Source organism: Girardinichthys multiradiatus, chromosome 3 (assembly GCF_021462225.1).
Source record: "Girardinichthys multiradiatus isolate DD_20200921_A chromosome 3, DD_fGirMul_XY1, whole genome shotgun sequence".
In the NCBI taxonomy this organism is placed as follows: Eukaryota; Metazoa; Chordata; class Actinopteri; order Cyprinodontiformes; family Goodeidae; genus Girardinichthys; species Girardinichthys multiradiatus.
In genome coordinates, this window is record NC_061796.1 from 8597457 (window position 1) to 8616245 (window position 18789).

At 40.1% G+C, this 18789-nt stretch overlaps 2 protein-coding genes across 5 annotated transcripts in view; both read left to right on the top strand.

The window, feature by feature from the left end:
* The first annotated feature begins 907 nt into the window (after nucleotides 1-907).
* Nucleotides 908-17788, top strand: LOC124865880 (zinc finger protein ZFAT-like). Of its 4 annotated transcripts, none has more exons than XM_047361372.1 (24): nucleotides 908-1102; nucleotides 2152-2310; nucleotides 2573-2740; nucleotides 2906-3034; nucleotides 3248-3340; nucleotides 3443-3541; nucleotides 3630-3706; nucleotides 4373-4431; nucleotides 5961-6032; nucleotides 6236-6384; nucleotides 6479-6570; nucleotides 6759-6907; nucleotides 9965-10838; nucleotides 11244-11349; nucleotides 11443-11675; nucleotides 12428-12509; nucleotides 12635-12754; nucleotides 13820-13993; nucleotides 14095-14183; nucleotides 14522-14660; nucleotides 14861-14967; nucleotides 15139-15226; nucleotides 15915-16012; nucleotides 16095-17788. In XM_047361372.1, exons 1-24 carry the CDS (start codon nucleotides 1084-1086, stop codon nucleotides 16287-16289), a joined length of 3570 nt encoding a protein of 1189 aa, XP_047217328.1. In that variant the 5' UTR covers nucleotides 908-1083; the 3' UTR covers nucleotides 16290-17788. The 4 variants fall into 4 exon arrangements, with proteins under 4 accessions (XP_047217328.1, XP_047217326.1, XP_047217327.1 ...); XM_047361370.1 differs by having other exon boundaries at nucleotides 909-1102; nucleotides 16089-17788; XM_047361371.1 differs by having other exon boundaries at nucleotides 909-1102; nucleotides 3633-3706; nucleotides 16089-17788.
* Nucleotides 17789-17901: 113 nt separating this feature from the next.
* Nucleotides 17902-18789, top strand: part of LOC124865881 (MDM2 binding protein) — a 28848-nt gene continuing 27960 nt past the window's right edge. Inside the window, exons 1-2 of the mRNA XM_047361374.1 lie at nucleotides 17902-18130; nucleotides 18692-18775. Of these exons, the coding sequence (XP_047217330.1) occupies nucleotides 18064-18130; nucleotides 18692-18775 (151 nt within the window). The 5' untranslated portion in view covers nucleotides 17902-18063. The remainder of the gene's footprint in view (nucleotides 18131-18691; nucleotides 18776-18789) is intronic.

Below are 18789 nucleotides of genomic sequence, written 5' to 3' on the forward strand. Positions count from 1 at the left end.
CATAATCAATATTGTCATGTTGATTATCAAGTTTAAGACAACCTTCAGCTGTCACACAGATGGCCTCACATTTAACTCTAGAATACTTCTGCATAGGAAGAGCTCATCATCGACACAATGACTGCCAGGTGCTCAGGTCCTGTGGGTGCCAAACAAGTCAAAAGCATCATTCTTCCACCACCGTTTTACAGTTGGGAATAAATGATCATGCTGATATGCTATGTTTGGTTTTCTGACACTGGGGGGAAAGGATACAAGCTGCTCCAATGATTAGCAACAATCTTAAATGTTTTCCATCTGTGAAAACGTTTCGCTTGTAGAATAGTGGTCTCCAGATTGTTTGGAAATGTCCTTATCATTTTTTTCAAAATGATGGGCTATGACAATGGTCATTGCCAACTTGGCACTGTATTAAGACACAGCTGTATGCTCCAGATGGCCACTCTGCGAAAACTCCTGCTTTTATTGAGGTTGTCAAAAGAAAATGCATTGGGTTCTTAGTTTTTCCAACTAGTTGAAACTTTATGATTATCAGAACTGTAAATAATAATCAAACATAACTTCTGACATATCCTATGCTAGAAAGAAGTTGCTAATTCTTAGTTTAATCACTCAGTTAATGTTAGGCATATATCAACAATTTTGTCAACAGTTAAACAATTGCAATATTGCTTGATGACAATATACTAGTAAGTATTTTTTTGGCCAACCTGCTGATAAGAAACTGTGTCAAACGTTTAAAGGTACTGTAATCTGGCTTCTCTTGACACAACTATAACTAACTTCAGTAAACATTTCTCACAAGGCTACTTTTTGCTGAACTGCTCCGTTCACTGTGTAGATGCAGCGTTGTCCTCCTGTCACTAAGAGGCGCTCTAAGCTTAAGAACTCGAACAGTCTTCCGGGGCCATTTACTTCCGCTGCCTGGATAGACTTGTGTCGCAGATTCGACAGATATTCGGGTTTTTCTGAAACAAATGTGCTTTATAATTTTTTATTCGGGGGTTATACACAGCCTCTGCGTTCCTCACTTCACTGCATGAAATAGTTTTCTATTTGTTTTCGTTGACTCGTAGGGAAAAAATGAGTGGAGAAAAAGCAGGTAAGAATTTAATTTAATTTTAACTCGAATATGTTGGTGGAGTCCTCATTTTCTCCTTGGTGCCAATCGCACGAACACGTTCATTACTCTGTAAATATATTCACAACCCTTGAATAACTTCACATTACAGTCATAAACGTCTAAGTATTTAATTAGGTCTTTATGTAATAGACTATCACAAGGTAGCCAGAATTGCGGAAGGAAAATTAGATATGCTTTTGAACAGTTTTTACAAACAAGCCTAAAAAGGGGCATGTAAATGTAATCAGCTAAGAAGAAAGCATTCTTGAAACAAGGGCATAAATGTCCCAATTAAAGTTTGCTACAAGCCATGAGAATGACACAGGAAACACGTGCTTTGGTCAGAGTCCATCCAAACTGAACACTTTGGCCAGCTTGTAAAACACTGCATCTATGACTTTACCTTGATCATACTGTCCTCACAATGTTACGTGGTGGTGACAGCATCGTGCAGAGGGCAACCTTTACTTTTGCAGGGACAGGGGAGCTAATCAGCGTTAATGAGAAGCTGAATGCAGTAGAATTCAAATATTGGGAGAAAAACCTATTAAAGACAGCAGAAGCCTTGAGACTGGAGTGGAAGTTCAACTTCCAGCAGGACAACGACTAAGTATAAACGTAGAGGATTAAAGCATATTTATGGTTTAGAATGGCTTAGTCAAAGTCCAGACCTAAATCCAACAGTCTGTGGCAAGACTCAAAAGATGATCTCTATCCAGACTGAGCTTGATCCTTTTTTACAAAGAAGGGCATGTTCTTAGTTTCTAGAAGTGCACAACTGGTAGAGATAAGACCTGCAGCTGTCATTACAGCATGTGACTATCAACTCAGACAGGCAGAATTTTTGCACATTTATGCACTACTTTGTGTTGCTCTGCAACATAAAATCCTAATAAAATGGATTAAAGTTTTTGATTTTAATATGACAAAAGTTCAATGGGGGTTAATACTTTTTTAAGGCTTTGATTGTTACTCCTGTGTTGACCTCGGTAACCTCCACCTTGTTTTTCTTTCTATTTTCTTTCCAGGTGGTTCTGTGTTCATGTGCCGCCTGTGCAACCTGTTCTCTCCCAGTCGCTCCCAACTGCTGGCCCATTGCTCCAGGAATCACCCCCAACATGAGCCTCCGGATAGCATCATGACTGCACTGCAGCCACTTATAACTGAGCCTGTGGAGAAGCTGCCAGGTAAAAGTACCATGCTTTTGCAGGAATCACCTACAAGTTATCTTTCAGCAAGTATCACTCCATTCACTCAATCAAGAATTAAGTACACTTAATTTAAGATAAAAACTTGTACTCAAACTCCATCCCATTTGTTGTTTAAACTTGTGTGTGGACTTAATGACATGTAGTACAAACTAACATGAGAAATGAGAAGAAATATGTCAACCTGAAACACAGCTCAAATTGGCAGTCCTCTTACTTTTGCTTTGTTACTGGTGTTCAGAGAGTCCAGTTAAGCGGAAACGAGGAAGACCAAAAGGTTCAACCAAGAAGCTACTCAGGGACTTGGCAGAGGGGACCACTTTTGCCACCCAGTGGGCAGAGGAAGATATGAAAAAAGAAGAATTGAGAATCAAGGAGGGAGTGCAACAGTGCGGTCCAGTCAGAGATGGTACTGTTTTCATTCAAATATAGCCTATTATTCTTTTATTTATGTCTACAGGGTAGTCAGATCTGTCCCACATAGTTCAGATATTACTGAAATACCTTGTACCTAAATATGCAGCAGATGGTGCTCTTAATGCCTTCTGGTCGTGTTTGCTTTCTTTCTGTTAAGGTGAAAGCCAGGATGGGGTTTTAGGGCTTGAATGCAGAAACTGCCATCGCACATTCAGCAACAGACGACAGATCGTCAAACACATCTGCCTGAGAGAGGACGATGAAGAGGAGGATGGCCAACAGAATGGTGAGGACAGTGGACAGATGTGTGAAAGTATAGGTGCTATGAATGTTTCCGCTGCCAGACTAATTTGGGGCTTACTGAAGGAGCATGTAAAGAATTGTTTTTCAATTAATTATTATTTACTGTCTATATCTCACACAAATGTTCGAAAAATTACCAATACTGTATGAGAATATAATATTAAGTTACAGGAATTAACAAATTAAGCCTTTTTAGGAAGCACACGTGATTCAGAAGAAGGTTCAAGAGGAGCAGATACAAACCAGACAAAACAAAAACCAACAAGACCTGGACACAAAAGAGAAAAGGGTCAGTGTATTATCTCAAAGAAAGTTTTTCGAATTGTTTATTACCAAAGGAAACTCTAAATATCTGATTTTCTTTTTAAATTTTTTTATTTTTTACATTCAGATACCAGCGGCTCTAAACTCAACAGGGTTTGCAGCGAAAGAGCAGGACGGAAAAAATCTGTCATTAGTGTTGTTCTGACACAAGATGAAATACTTCCAGGTTAAACTGAAAGATCCTTTTTTTTTAACTATTTTTATATTTTAACCAGAAAGCTTTTTCTTTTAGAATAATGTTACTTTGAACCCAGCAGGTGTTTGTAAAATGGTGCCAGTAGAAGATATTTCAGCAGAAACGGAGTCTGCAGCTGTCCAAGCTCAACATCAGGTAAGCAAGAGATTAGTGTGAAATAATAAAGGGTCATTTCTGCAAAATGATTTAATTATTACTACTTTTCTTTATTACCTGTCAGCAGTAGTTTGTGTTATGAGGGAACGGAGCTCCATAAGAGCTCTGGGATAAAGAGTTAACATTGCTGTTTCTTTAGTTAAAAGGTCAAAATAAGTAATGAAAAGGTGCGAAAGAAGGGGTTCGACCACGATGCCATTTATGCATAAGTTATACTGTTATTTGGCTCTGGCAACATTTGGACGTCTAGCTGTTAAATTTGCCAACTTCTAAGATTTTCCTAATATTTTTGCCTTTGTAGCATAAAAATATAAAACCTCACAGCGTTATAGCTTTGAAGCAACATTCGTTTTTTTAGCTCTCTTTTTGGGGGAATAATTCATGTTCTCTGGATGGTTTAGTTGAGTCAGAAGTTCTTGGCAGAACCCTAAAATCTGTGTTTAGGCTGATTCAGCTTTGTCAACTTTGCTTTTTAAAAAATGTGTATTGTGTTCTAAATTGTATCCATTTATACGGAAAATGTGTCAGTTCTCTAACAAAATCTTAAAGGTTTTAGTTGCGCTTTGTCAAATTTTATTAAACAATTTACTTTAATCCATGACGTCTATCTTAAAGTTGTTTTTATGGAATATTTTGTGTAATCAGGGCCTTCCAAGTGGAGTTACCTTCTGTGAAAATAACCAGACAACAGAAGATGAGCCGAAGTAAGCAGAAAATATCTGTCTTCTTTTATGTTGGATGCTGTGCATAATATGGAATTATACACTGCTCAAAAAAATAAAGGGAACACTCAAATAACACATCCTAGATCTGAATGAATGAAATATTCTCATTGAATACTTTGTTCTGTACAAAGTTGAATGTGCTGACAACAAAATCAGACAAAAATCATCAATGGAAATCAAATTTATTAACCAATGGAGGCCTGGATTTGGAGTCACACACAAAATTAAAGTGGAAAAACACACTACAGGCTGATCCAACTTTCATGTAATGTCCTTAAAACAAGTCTAAATGAGGCTCAGTATTGTGTGTGGCCTCCAGGTGTCTGTATGACCTCCCTACAACGCCTGGGCTCCTGATGAGATGGTGGATGGTCTCCTGAGAGATCTCCTCCCAGACCTGGACTAAAGCATCCACCAACTCCTGGACAGTCTGTGGTGCAACGTGACGTTGGTGGATGGAGCGAGACATGATGTCCCAGATGTGCTCAATTGGATTCAGGTCTGGGGAACGGGCGGGCCAGTCCATAGCTTCAATGTCTTCATCTTGCAGGAACTGCTGACACACTCCAGCCACATGAGGTCTAGCATTGTCCTGCATTAGGAGGAACCCAGGGCCAACCGCACCAGAATATGGTCTCACAAGGGGTCTGAGGATCTCATCTCGGTACCTAATGGCAGTCAGGCTACCTCTGGCGAGCACATGGAGGACCATGCAGCCCTCCAAAGAAATACCACCCCACACCATTACTGACCCACTGCCAAACTGGTCATGCTGAAGGATGTTGCAGGCAGCAGATCTCTCTCCACGGTGTCTCCAGACTCTGTCACGTCTGTCACGTGTGCTCAGTGTGAATCTGCTTTCATCTGTGAAGAGCACAGGGCTCCAGTGGCAAATTTGCCAATTCTGGTGTTCTCTGTTCCTCCTTGCACAAAGGTGGAGGTAGCGGTCCTGCTGCTGGGTTGTTGCCCTCCTATTGCCTCCTCCACATCTCCTGGTGTACTGGCCTGTCTCCTGGTAGCGCCTCCAGGCTCTGGACACTACGCTGACAGACACAGCAAACCTTCTTGCCACAGCTCGCATTGATGTGCCATCCTGGATGAGCTTCACTACCTGAGCCACTTGTGTGGGTTGTAGAGTCCGTCTCATGTTACCACGAGTGTGAAAGCACCACCAACATTCAAAAGTGACCAAAACATCAGCCAGAAAGCATAGGTACTGAGAAGTGGTCTGTGGTCCCCACCTGCAGAACCACTCCTTTATTGAGTGTGTCTTGCTAATCACCAAAGATTTCCCCCTGTTGTCTATTCTATTTACACAACATCATGTGAAATTGATTGTCAATCAATGTTGCTTCCTAAGTGGACAGTTTGATTTCACACAAGTTTGATTTAGTTGGAGTTATATTGTGTTGTTTAAGTGTTCCCTTTATTTTGTTGAGCAGTGTACAAACGAGAAAAAGCAATTTACGATTAACAGAAAAACCAATGTTGTTTTGTTCTCCTCATAGCTCTAATTTGAAGTCAGAAGCAACAGCCAGCAAAGGGTTCCAGGAATATTCTATCAAGCAAGATGCTGCCAAGTAATATATCCTATAGAACAAATATAAAAGTTTTTCATTTTAAAACTATTAATTTTGAAGAAAATTACAGTTTGGCTTTTTAAATCATTTTTGTAAGTTTAAAATAAAATTTGCATTGCTGTGTTACATTTTGTTCCCCCAAAAGCAGCCACAATTCAATGAATTATTATGTAAAATACATAAAATTTCTTTCTTTGTTCTAGTTTACCCCAGAGCAAGCTGAAGATCTTTGCCTGCGAGTTTTGCAATAAGATCTTTAAGTTCAGACATTCATTGGTCGCCCATCTCCGGACACACACCAGGGAGAAACCCTTTCAGTGTCCACACTGTGACTATGCCTCAGCCATCAAAGGTAACACATTGAGTTAGTGGAATGAAATAGCTACAGTTCAGTGTTTAAGAAAGAGGAGAAAGTGTTCATTTGTACTGATTATTTTCCTTAAAAGCCAACCTGAATGTTCACCTGAGGAAACACACAGGAGAGAAGTTCAGCTGTGAGCACTGCGCCTTCAGCTGCTTCAGCCCAGGACACCTCAAGGTGAGGTTATCATTACACTTCTTATTTTTAAGGTTACATCTAATTCTAATCTGTTTGTAGATGCTTTAGCATTCTTATCCTGATCATCTAAGTCTGTTTTATTTTATTTTATTAGCTCAACTTAAACTTTTAGGTCGAAATGACTGTTATTAGTTGACAGCTGGTTGACTACGTCTCTGCTGATGCAGGTTCACACAGAGCGAGTCCATCTGAAGATGAAGCAGCACTGCAGCTTCTGTCAGAAAAAATACTCTGACGTGAAGAACCTGCTGAAACACATGGAGGCACGGCACAACCTGAAAGACTCTGCCGTTCTCCAGACCTACCAGAAACTAAGGTTTGATCCTTCGTAGAGCCTAAATTGCCGGGAGGCTGGGTGAGATGGGGTGGATTGAGGCGTAAATATCATATAAAATGCTTGTTGTTGCTCAGTTTTCCACAAGTTAGAGAACAGTTTTTAAAGACACAATGTTGCAGTGTTGACCACCAGGGGCATGGATTTTCTCAGTAATGAAGGGCTTTCAGTTATTATTTGTATTAACCATTCATTTCTCAGGGCAAAGTGATAACGCAAAGTAAAAGTTCAGTGTTTAACAATAATAATTGGATATAAAAATTAGAATTCATTGTGGATTTTCTCTAATCCACACATGGTCAAGATTTTTCAACAAAGGCTCAAACATAAACAAACACACCCAGTAATATTTGGGATAAATGTCACTGAGCAAGTTGCCGAGCATCCACACAGTCTGTAGTTCTCAACAACCTCTTGGCATAATTCTGTCTGTATATTCATTGGATATTTGATCACTCATCCCTACATAAAATAGTAGCCTGTCTTTATTAAGTACAAAACCAGTTAGGATGTGTGATAGGACACTGTAAATTTAAATTCAAAAGTGTAGATTTAGGAGGTTCGTGTATGGTCAGTACCCTCTCAGTCTACAGGTCCTTCTCAAAATATTAGCATATTGTGATAAAGTTCATTATTTTCCATAATGTAATGATGAAAATTTAACATTCATATATTTTAGATTCATTGCACACTAACTGAAATATTTCAGGTCTTTTATTGTCTTAATACGGATGATTTTGGCATACAGCTCATGAAAACCCAAATTCCTATCTCACAAAATTAGCATATTTCATCCGACCAATAAAAGAAAAGTGTTTTTAATACAAAAAACGTCAACCTTCAAATAATCATGTACAGTTATGGCACTCAATACTTGGTCGGGAATCCTTTGGCAGAAATGACTGCTTCAATGCGGCGTGGCATGGAGGCAATCAGCCTGTGGCACTGCTGAGGTCTTATGGAGGCCCAGAATGCTTCGATAGCGGCCTTTAGCTCATCCAGAGTGTTGGGTCTTGAGTCTCTCAACGTTCTCTTCACAATATCCCACAGATTCTCTATGGGGTTCAGGTCAGGAGAGTTGGCAGGCCAATTGAGCACAGTGATACCATGGTCAGTAAACCATTTACCAGTGGTTTTGGCACTGTGAGCAGGTGCCAGGTCGTGCTGAAAAATGAAATCTTCATCTCCATAAAGCTTTTCAGCAGATGGAAGCATGAAGTGCTCCAAAATCTCCTGATAGCTAGCTGCATTGACCCTGCCCTTGATAAAACACAGTGGACCAACACCAGCAGCTGACACGGCACCCCAGACCATCACTGACTGTGGGTACTTGACACTGGACTTCTGGCATTTTGGCATTTCCTTCTCCCCAGTCTTCCTCCAGACTCTGGCACCTTGATTTCCGAATGACATGCAGAATTTGCTTTCATCCGAAAAAAGTACTTTGGACCACTGAGCAACAGTCCAGTGCTGCTTCTCTGTAGCCCAGGTCAGGCGCTTCTGCCGCTGTTTCTGGTTCAAAAGTGGCTTGACCTGGGGAATGCGGCACCTGTAGCCCATTTCCTGCACATGCCTGTGCACGGTGGCTCTGGATGTTTCTACTCCAGACTCAGTCCACTGCTTCCGCAGGTCCCCCAAGGTCTGGAATCGGCCCTTCTCCACAATCTTCCTCAGGGTCTGGTCACCTCTTCTCGTTGTGCAGCGTTTTCTGCCACACTTTTTCCTTCCCACAGACTTCCCACTGAGGTGCCTTGATACAGCACTCTGGGAACAGCCTATTCGTTCAGAAATGTCTTTCTGTGTCTTACCCTCTTGCTTGAGGGTATCAATAGTGGCCTTCTGGACAGCAGTCAGGTCGGCAGTCTTACCCATGATTGGGGTTTTGAGTGATGAACCAGGCTGGGAGTTTTAAAGGCCTCAGGAATCTTTTGCAGGTGTTTAGAGTTAACTCGTTGATTCAGATGATTAGGTTCATAGCTCGTTTAGAGACCCTTTTAATGATATGCTAATTTTGTGAGATAGGAATTTTGGGTTTTCATAAGCTGTATGCCAAAATCATCCATATTAAGACAATAAAAGACCTGAAATATTTCAGTTAGTGTGCAATGAATCTAAAATATATGAATGTTAAATTTTCATTATGACATTATGGAAAATAATGAACTTTATCACAATATGCTAATATTTTGAGAAGGACCTGTAGATGATGTTGAAGTTGCTTCATTGTGGAAAGTACCACTGGTGTTCCAACAGTTTCCAGCTTATGACAGGCTTCACTCATGGTTGTTTCTAAACATCCTAATAAATTTACATTCATCTGAAGTGACAGTTGGAGTTGATGGTTAAAACTTAGACATAATAAGTTGCCCCAAGGGGACATTGATCCCAAACACACATAAAAGAGAGGGGTCCCCAAGCAACTAGCCCTATTAGAAATGAATGGATTATACTTAAAAGTCAGCTTTGTGCCATAAAACCAACCAAATGAGCTCTATCAATTTTGATTAATATTGTATGAAATATCCAATCAGATTTTTGAAAGAGTCTGGTTAATGGATAGCAAAAATATTTGGCTGCTCTGCAGCTTGAGAGATTTATTAAATTATTAGAGGGGATATATATGTATATTTTGAGCCTATATCAGTCCATACAGAACAAGGAGCTGTTCTATTCAAATAAACCTTTAAAAGCTCAAAATTAATTTAACATTCATGTACAATATGGCCCCCATGACCATGTAAGGGTAAGCAGGTACAGATAATAGATGGGTAGAGGGAGGTCTATGATGGGTGTATGTAAACTCCTGACCAGAACACTTTTTATTCTTTAGTTTTCTTCCAGTTTATTTCTACTACGCCTTTATGTGAAGATTTAAGCAAATATTTGCAAAATAAAGCAGAGGCTCTGATAAAGCTCACAGAGAGGCTTAAGGGAAAATAACATATTTAGCTGAATGTTTGGATTTGGGAAGATTATGCTGTCCACTTTTTTCTAACTCTAACACACCTGGTTTACCATTCTTCTGTCTGTATTCTGCAGGTTAAAGACTCGTCAGGGCCTGAGGCAGCTCCTGTACCACTGCCCTACCTGTAACCGACGCTTCAAAAACCAGCAGGAGCGGGAGCGCCACCTACTGATCCATGGCCCTCAGCCGCCCTTTGCCTGCCTGCTCTGTGACCACAATGCAACCAAGATGGACGCCCTCGCCGCCCACGTCAGGAAGCACCTCTTCCTGTACGTGTGCAGTGTCTGCGACAAAAAACTGGTTAGTTCACAGAGACTTAGGGGTCACCTGGAGGAGAGTCACAGTGAGCTGGACATGGAGGAGACCTTCGCTGACTGTATCAAGATCAGCTACTATCTGATACCGCCTGAAGGAGGCGGAGGAAGCAAGGAGGTCGAGGACACAGAGAGGGAAACGACCTTCAAGGAAAGTGGGACTGACAGGACAAAGGTAGAAGGCGAAAAGGGTCCTATTGAAGTTGAAGAGCAGCTGCGCGAAGATGGGACGCAGGAGCAGGAGGAAGAACAAACCAAATCTGAACAGGTGATGGAAGAAGAGAAAGGAAAAGAAGAACGATTAAACATCGGGGGAGCTCAGAAAGATTCACAGGACACATGTGATGAGGCAGCAGCTGAGGAAAGGTTACACAATCCAGCTGCATGTGTGTCTGCAGCTGACACACCTGCAGAGAAAACACATTCGTCCTTATCACCAGGGAGTGTCCACACCTCGTCTCTGGGAGACAGGACTCAAGAAAACACACAGGCAGATGCTGGAAACACATCTGTAGCCAGCAACATAGCCTCATCTTTATTATCAGGAATTTCCAACGTATCTGATTTAACTGCTGAAATACATTCACCTTCAGATTCCCTGGTGGAAAACAGCCAAACCTCTCCTACAGAGAAGGTACATTTAGTAGCATCATTTTTCTGGAATTTGACAAATAATGGAACCATGATTTTTGTTTTACTACTTTTGTACATTTGAAAAAAGACTTTTTTTAACATCAAGATACAGTCGAAGTTTTAATGGCTGCACTTTCTTTCAGATTATTGGATGATTCCAGAAAGCCTAGTAAATAAATGTAAAATGTCCTGCATCACCTCTAGGACGCCTGAACTAGATGCATACAGTGAACAGAGATTTTACAAATATTTATCCAAAAGGAACCATAATCTGTTCTAAATTTATGAAGGCTGTCCATGAAATGTTATTGGCCTCACACAGGTTTATTTAGTTTTTGTCTGCCCTGTTTATGTTGGTATTGATGTTTTTCTCTTTGCTTCCTTTGTATTGGTGTTTCTCTATCAGAGTGCGTTCCAGCAGGTGTTTTCATCTCTTCACAAAACCCTCCTTGATATGGAGACCTATCAGAGGCTGAGGAAAATCTACGGAGACCTGGAATGTCAATATTGTGGTGAGATGATATCTTGGTTATGTTTTATTTTATTTTCTCTTATTTTGTATTATGGTGCTAGCTGCTTTTAATCCCATTTACTCCCCCACACAGGCAAACTGTTCTGGTACAAAGTCCATTACAACGTCCATGTCCGCACACACACCAAGGAGCACCTGCATTACTGTTCAAAGTGCAGCTACTCCTCCATCACCAAGAGCTCATTGAAGCGGCACCACATCCAGAAGCACAGCGGTCTGCTGCTGCCTTGTTCCAGTCCTGGCTGTAAATACTCCACACCTGACAAATACAAGCTTCATGCCCATATGAGGACTCAACATGAACAGGTAACCAGTCGGAGAAGATCAGCTGTAGTACACACATTTCTGTTAAACACAGAGGTGCCATCTCAAATAAAATTGGAGCTTTTTATTATACAATCACCAATTTTTTAAATTATTTTTCCAAACGATGTGACTGTAGAACTGTGTTTGCAAAATGATTCATACTCATTGATCCTTTAGGCCAATATGCAAAGTGCTATGTGAGGAGGAAAATTCTGCACATCACCCTGAACATCCAATCCCTGCTGTGACACATGGTGGTGGCAGCATCATGCTTTGGGGGTGTGTTGTTATTTATGAGGGGCAGAGAAGATGATCAAAGTTGATGGGGTGATTGATGGAGCTAAATATGGGATCTTTGAAATCCCATATATATAATCCTTGAAAAAAAGAGGCTGCAAAACACTTAACACAAGGATGGAGGTTCACTTTCCTGCATGACAGCGTACCTAATCATACATCCAGAGCTAAAAAGGCTTAGACCAAAACATATTTATCTGTTAGAATGGCCTAGTCAAGGTTCAGATGTGAATCCCACTGAGAATCTGTGGGAATACATGAAACTTGATTTTTGCAGATTGTCTCCATTCAATCTGACTGAGTTGAACTGTTTTGATTTATTTGTAAAAAAAAAAATTACACAAAACAAAAAGAATATACAGCAAATAAAATGTGAAAAAGTTCCAAGAGGCATGAAAAGTTTTGCAAGGTTGGGTTGACGTGTCTTGATGCCGTGTCCCGATTGTTATTTACAGGAGAGCCGTGCTGTTTGTCCCATCTGCCAACGCAGTTACCCACAGCACAGATTAAAGCACCACCTTAAATCATCCCACCCAGGTAAAAAACAACAAAATATCTAATAATGTCTTCACTTTGGAATTGCATTTTAATGTTTTCTTTCAAAGGTTCGGACTCCTAACATTTTCCTAGTTTTTGTCTGTCTGCTAATGTGTGTTTGACAGATAAAGTACCCGTTGGAGGTAAAGGACTGATGGTGCAGCGTGCAGAGAAGTGCCCTTACTGTGACTCCTACTTCCTGAAGAACAGCAGTGACTTTCAGCAGCACATCTGGGCCCATCAAGGTGTGCTGGCAATGCAAATAAAATACACTCGCTGCACAGGTCTGCAGCAAAAGCAATGATTCTGCTTGCCGATTGTATCACTACTTTGACAGCTGATCTTCCATCTGTCTTTGCCCTCCAAAGGGAAGGAGCATAAAATAAAAAATAAAAAAACACCGTGATTTTGCAGAGGCAAATGTCCAGATGTGATCTAAGGAGTCTTTGCCACTGTTTCTTTGTCTCTTGGACATATTGCACCATATTTTTTGCCCGTCTTGTGTTTGTCTTCCCGGGAAGTGGTTCAGACTACGTATCTCGACTTGAGCAGCTGTTCGTTTTACTTGTTAATTTTTACCACCGCATGTTTTCCTCTTGGCCTCCGCCGCACTCCCTCCTACCTTGAAGAGCTGTTTACCTTACAGCTGCTTTCAGGCTGAGTTGCTGCTGAAGCCTGCAGACAGATACCCAGCACAGGTGTTAATGAAGGTCTCAGAGGACACTGCCATTTTTTTTAACATCTCTGCAGCTTACGCAGTTCGCCAGCAGTGATGGCTGCATCCATTAACAAGCCAAAAAAAACTGTTTCACGATTATCACAGAAAAGCCAAAATTCTATTAATTTATTGCAACAAGTTTCCACTATTTTTATATGGGAATCCCTGCAATACAGTGCCTTGTAGAAGTATTCTTACCTCTTGAACTTTTTCTGATATTGTCCTGTTACAACCACAAATTTTAAGTGTTTTATAGAAATTTTATGCAACATAATGTAGTTCATAATTCGTTTTTATTTAGGGGTATCGGAGTAACGTAGGAGCAATACAAGTGTGTATTTTTATTTAACAAATTTGAAAACCATGTATATTTTCATTTCACTTCACAATCATCCACAACGTTGTTGGTCCATCATCTAATGTCCTTATGAATACTTTTTTAAGGCCATGTATGTACAAACCTCTACTACCTTTAACAGGGAATAACCTTTAAAATTCCTTCTTATTAGTATTATTACTACTGCCAGTGATGAAAATACTGTCAATATGTTTGATTCTAGTGTTCATCCTATATGTGTGTCAATCTGGTTAGGTTTAAAGCCGTACGTCTGCAGTGTGTGCAATTACTCGAGCTGCAACCGGAGTAACCTGAAGACCCACATGAACCGACACAACATCGAGAAGCATCATCTCTGTGATTTGTGCGGTAAAAAGTTCAAATCTAAACTCACGCTGAAAAGCCACAGACTGAGCCACACAGATGAGGGTAGGTTACATACGGCTGAGGGTTTGTTAACGGGGAAGAGCGGGAGTGTTAAAAAAAAATACTGTGATGATCGAAGGAGAAAACGTTCTGTGTCCGTACAGGGAGGAAGTTTCGTTGTTCAGAGTGTCCCTTTACGTCTGTCTTTAAACCTTCTCTGCTGAGACACATGGAGCAACATGCTAAGTTTAAGGTAGGAATGCACACTTTTTTAAACGCGTAAACACAGCCTCAGTTTGTACTTCTATCATTTAATTATCCAAAGAAGAACAAATCTGTTTTTGTAAAAAAAAAAAAAATAAGACGGTATTTTTTTTGGACATGTTCAGAGATTTTGCACAAAGAGTAACGTGCTTAAACCATTGGTCATTGGTAGTCTAATCTGATTTATACTGTAACTGGGAGGGAACTGTAACCCGTATTTTGTTAACTTAAAATAAACACCAGTAAATAAATGATCAGTATGCTATGCTTAAATTGCATTATGTGGGACCTAATTAACTTCGTCTTCGTGTGCGTTTGTGTTTGTAGCCGTTTCATTGCGCTCACTGCCACTACTCGTGTAACAACGCTGGTGCTCTGAAGCGACACTACAACATCAAGCACCCGGAAGAAACCTATGAGAATGCTGGACCTGGACTGCCAAACTCTGAAACTCTGAAACAGCAAGGTCCTTCCTTTTAAACACTACCAGCACATCTGTCCTGATCTCTAAAGTTGCATTTGACTGCAGCAGTATAGGATATATTTTACAAACAAAATTAAAGGGATGAAGAGAAACTAGGACACTTTGGATATTAAAAGTGTAAGGTTTGTGGATAAAAATGTGTTCAGCCTGACTTCATGTATCGTTTCTGCGCCTGTGCTTAGGTGGGATGAAGTGCCCTGAGTGTGAGTTCGTTTATGGAACAAAGTGGGAGTTGACCCGTCACCTGAAGACCAAACACAATCTGAAAGTGGTCGAGGGTAACTGGGAGGTAACCAATATACAGACACACAGGGAGCAAAATAACAACAGGCTGAAGAATCATGAAAATGGACCTCTGTAAAATTAACACTGTGTGGGATTTTGTCCTTAAAAATGTGTAAGAACCTTGCAGTATGTCTTTGTTTGTCAAATACAGTGCGTTGTTTGTGTGCCTGTGCAGGTGTCTGGGGAAACAGAAGCTCAGTATTCGCCTGTAGAAAATGAAGAACACACGACAGAAGCACCTACAGCAGTCCTGGACAACAATGGTAACCATGACAAAAATGCACTTTGTTTGTTCCGTAGCTGAGTTTGTGAAACTCCTTCTGCTGCATCAGCCTTTTTTGTTGTTTCCTGCACAAATGTTGCTCATGATTCTATTTAGTGCTTTGCAAAAATACGGAAAAGTGCTCTGGTCAAATGAGAGCAAAATGTAACTTTTTGCTCTACATGAAATGTGGAGGAAATGTGATGGTGCTCACCTGCCCGGTAAAAACGGCAGCGTCATGTTGTGGAAATATTTCTCTTTAGGTGGGAAATGGAATCTGGTTTGTCCTGCTGCAAAATTGTTTAGAAGTTGGGGTGGAGGTTCACTTTTCAGCAGGACAACAACGCTTTACATTCAGCCAGAGCTACAATTTATTGGTTAAGATCAAATCCTATTCATGACTTCAAATGGCCTGGTCCATCCTTTTGAGAATCAGTGAAAAGACTTGAAAAGTGTTGTTCACAGATGCTTTTGGTCCAGTCTGACTGTGATTAAGCTATTTTTGCAAAGAACACACTTCCTTGTTCTTCCTATAAAATCCCAGTAGAAACATTTAAGTTTGTTACGTGACAAAAAGTGTAATAGTTCAAAGGGTATGAATACTTCTGCAAGGCACTCCATGTTTATGTGACTGTGTGTGAAACCACAGTTCCTGAAAGATGACAGTACATGTACATCTCCTTTTACAGATCACGTCCAGCAGATCGCCGAATTGAGCTCAGAGACTCACAATGCAGTAGCCTCCATGGTAGCTGTGGCTCCAGGCACTGTGACTGTACTACAGCAGGTAAACATCATCACTGCACTTTGTCTGGAACTGATGGGTGGTTTGAGCTTGTGTTGACCTTAAGCTGTTGGTAAAGTTGCAGGTGGCTCAGGAGCAGGAAGTGGGTGACTGCAGCAACCAGCTGATGGTCGTGAACGCAGATGAAGGTCTTGATGGCAACCAGGTGATGGTGGTGGAGGACGGACATGGTCTGGATGCTCTGACGGTCCTCACTCAGGGAGAAAACACTTACCACTACATTGTATACATCCAGGAGCAAACTGTGGAGATCAACTAGTAGTGTTCAGAATTTAGCAAATAAATTTTGAGCTTTTTAATGGGTGGTTGTTTTTCAATTTGAAGAATGTTTGTTTTCAGTCGAGTTTTACTTGTGACAAAGGAAGTATTGCAAATAATTACAGTACATAACTGGATGAGCTTGGGGGTCATGTTGTACAAAGTAAATTTATAAACACTGACATAACTCACTGTAGTGGTTTAGTTTGTAAAACATTGGTCTATGTTATAAAGCTGAGATTTCACTGTTTTTTGGTTAAAATAATTCTGCCACTTTAAGTTCACTGGTGTAAGTTATGGATTTATAGACTGCCTTGCTCACGTACACTTTTTTTCTGTAGGACTGACATCAGAAATTTTTGATGGTCACTTAAACCATTGAGTTTGTTGTGGTTGAGCCACTTTCTAATTTATTTGGCTGCTTAGGAACATGGTGCCCAAACCTCAAAACATCTTAACTGATGTGTTGAGATCTTGCTTTAATAGTTGTACATAATGTTTTTTCATCATGTGTTTTGTGAAGTGTGCCAATGCCTCACGCAACAAAAACAAATCACAAAATGATGCTGACACCCCTGCACAGCTGGAATGGTGTTTTCAGGCTTGAAAGCTTCCCTCTTTTTCCTCTAAATGTAATGTGGCCAAACTTCAATGTTTCATCAGACCACAGGACATGTCTCCAAAAGGTCTTTGTCCCTGAGTTAATTTGCAAATTTTAATCTGGCTTTTAATATTGCTTTGGAGACCTGGCTTCTTCCTTGCTGAGTGGCCATTGAGACCATATCTGAACAGGACTCATTTCACTGTGTGGATAAGGACAATCTCTTTGCTCAGCATCTCCACATGCTTATAAGCATTTGTTCTGTGCTTGATTTGTATATTTTGCACCAAGACATTTCTATGTCTGAGACACAGAACCTGCCTATTTTTAAACTGTAGAATGGCTACACATTCCCTAGCGGTTTATACTTGCAATAAATTCTTTGAACAGATGAATGTGGCAACTTCAGGCTTCTAGGAATTGTGGTTAAGGATAAAACAGACTTCTGAAGGTCCATAATTCTGTTTCTAATATGTCCCACAAGGAAGCTGTGTTTTTAAGGTTGTTGCTTTAAACTGTATACCCACATATGCCTCCATTTAACTTAGATTAACCTCTCACAGGCTTACAAAGCTTAAAAAGGATCTGGGCTTTCCTAAAAAGTTTGAAGGTGTCTTGGTGTATGTAAACCTCTGACCTTTGAACAAACAATTCTCTAAATGTTCTTTCATATTATTCTAGCATTTAGTAAATTGAAAAAAATATATAATCATGTATCATATATAATCATGACCGACCTAAAACTGGAAACGTTTTGTATTATTTAATGATGAGAAACAAAAGGTTATAAGTCTTTTATACGCTGTGTGTAATATGAACAGGTGTTACAAAAAGTGTGCAGCAATTTGTAAAAAGGCTTCTGTGAGTTTCTATCCAATTAAATCTGTCTCTCACACACAGTTCTGCACAATCTGTTTTATGGAGTGGTCGACATTGTGTTTGCATGCATTAAATGGAGAGAAATACTTTTAACCAGTCACTGACCTTCACTAAAAATATCCTCATTCAGTATGTGTAGCTCAGATTCGGCCCGATAGGGGGCGCGGGAGGATCGTTTGCCATTTTGTCGTCGTTTCTTACCGAGGAAGAAGAACTGGTGGGAAATTTGACATTGCGGGAAAGTTTGTTAACAGCAAGAAGGCTGTAGTTTTACAATTATAAATACCTAAATAACATGGACCGCTATGTTTTGGTTATATCCTTTTGTCAAAGTGATGACCACTCGACGGACGATCATAAATGTAAGTTTTAGTTTCAAACATATATTTACGTCGATTAAAATCAGAGCTGTTACTCCATGTTTAGCTAGCCAGCTGTTTGTTGTGATGGGTTCATGTACTTCAGAAATAAACATCTGCTGGTTCATGTTCAACCTCGGAATGTGACGCAGGAAAACTGCGCCTTTGTCTCATGTTTATTTAGCGTTTGGATTTAGGATTTGGCAATAGTGTTGATAATGTGTAAAATCAAGACGGATGTATTTGTGGATGTATGGATCTGTGAGATTCCTAACAACAGAAATAAATTCGACAATTTAAGACATGTTACTAAGCAAGTCCGTCCTCAAAAAGCTTTTTGGACACCTCGGTTATAAGGAAGAGTAGAGATGTGTGGATTTACTTTAGATAAAATTATAAAGATTTGCAAGGCTAGTACAGGTTTTGAAACCTACTGCATAATATTTTTGTTATTATTGGCTTACTCCATGCTAATAGAAGAAGTATAATTTCAACATTTTTGTGCCAAATAAATAAATAGTCTGGTTCTAAGAAGCTTGACAGCATTATATGATTGTTTTTCAGGTGTGGAGCCACTAAATAGTATCTATAAAAGACTGTTGGAGATCTCAGCTCAGGAGTCAGGAAAAAGGATATCCGAGTTTCCAGGTAAAACAGTCTAT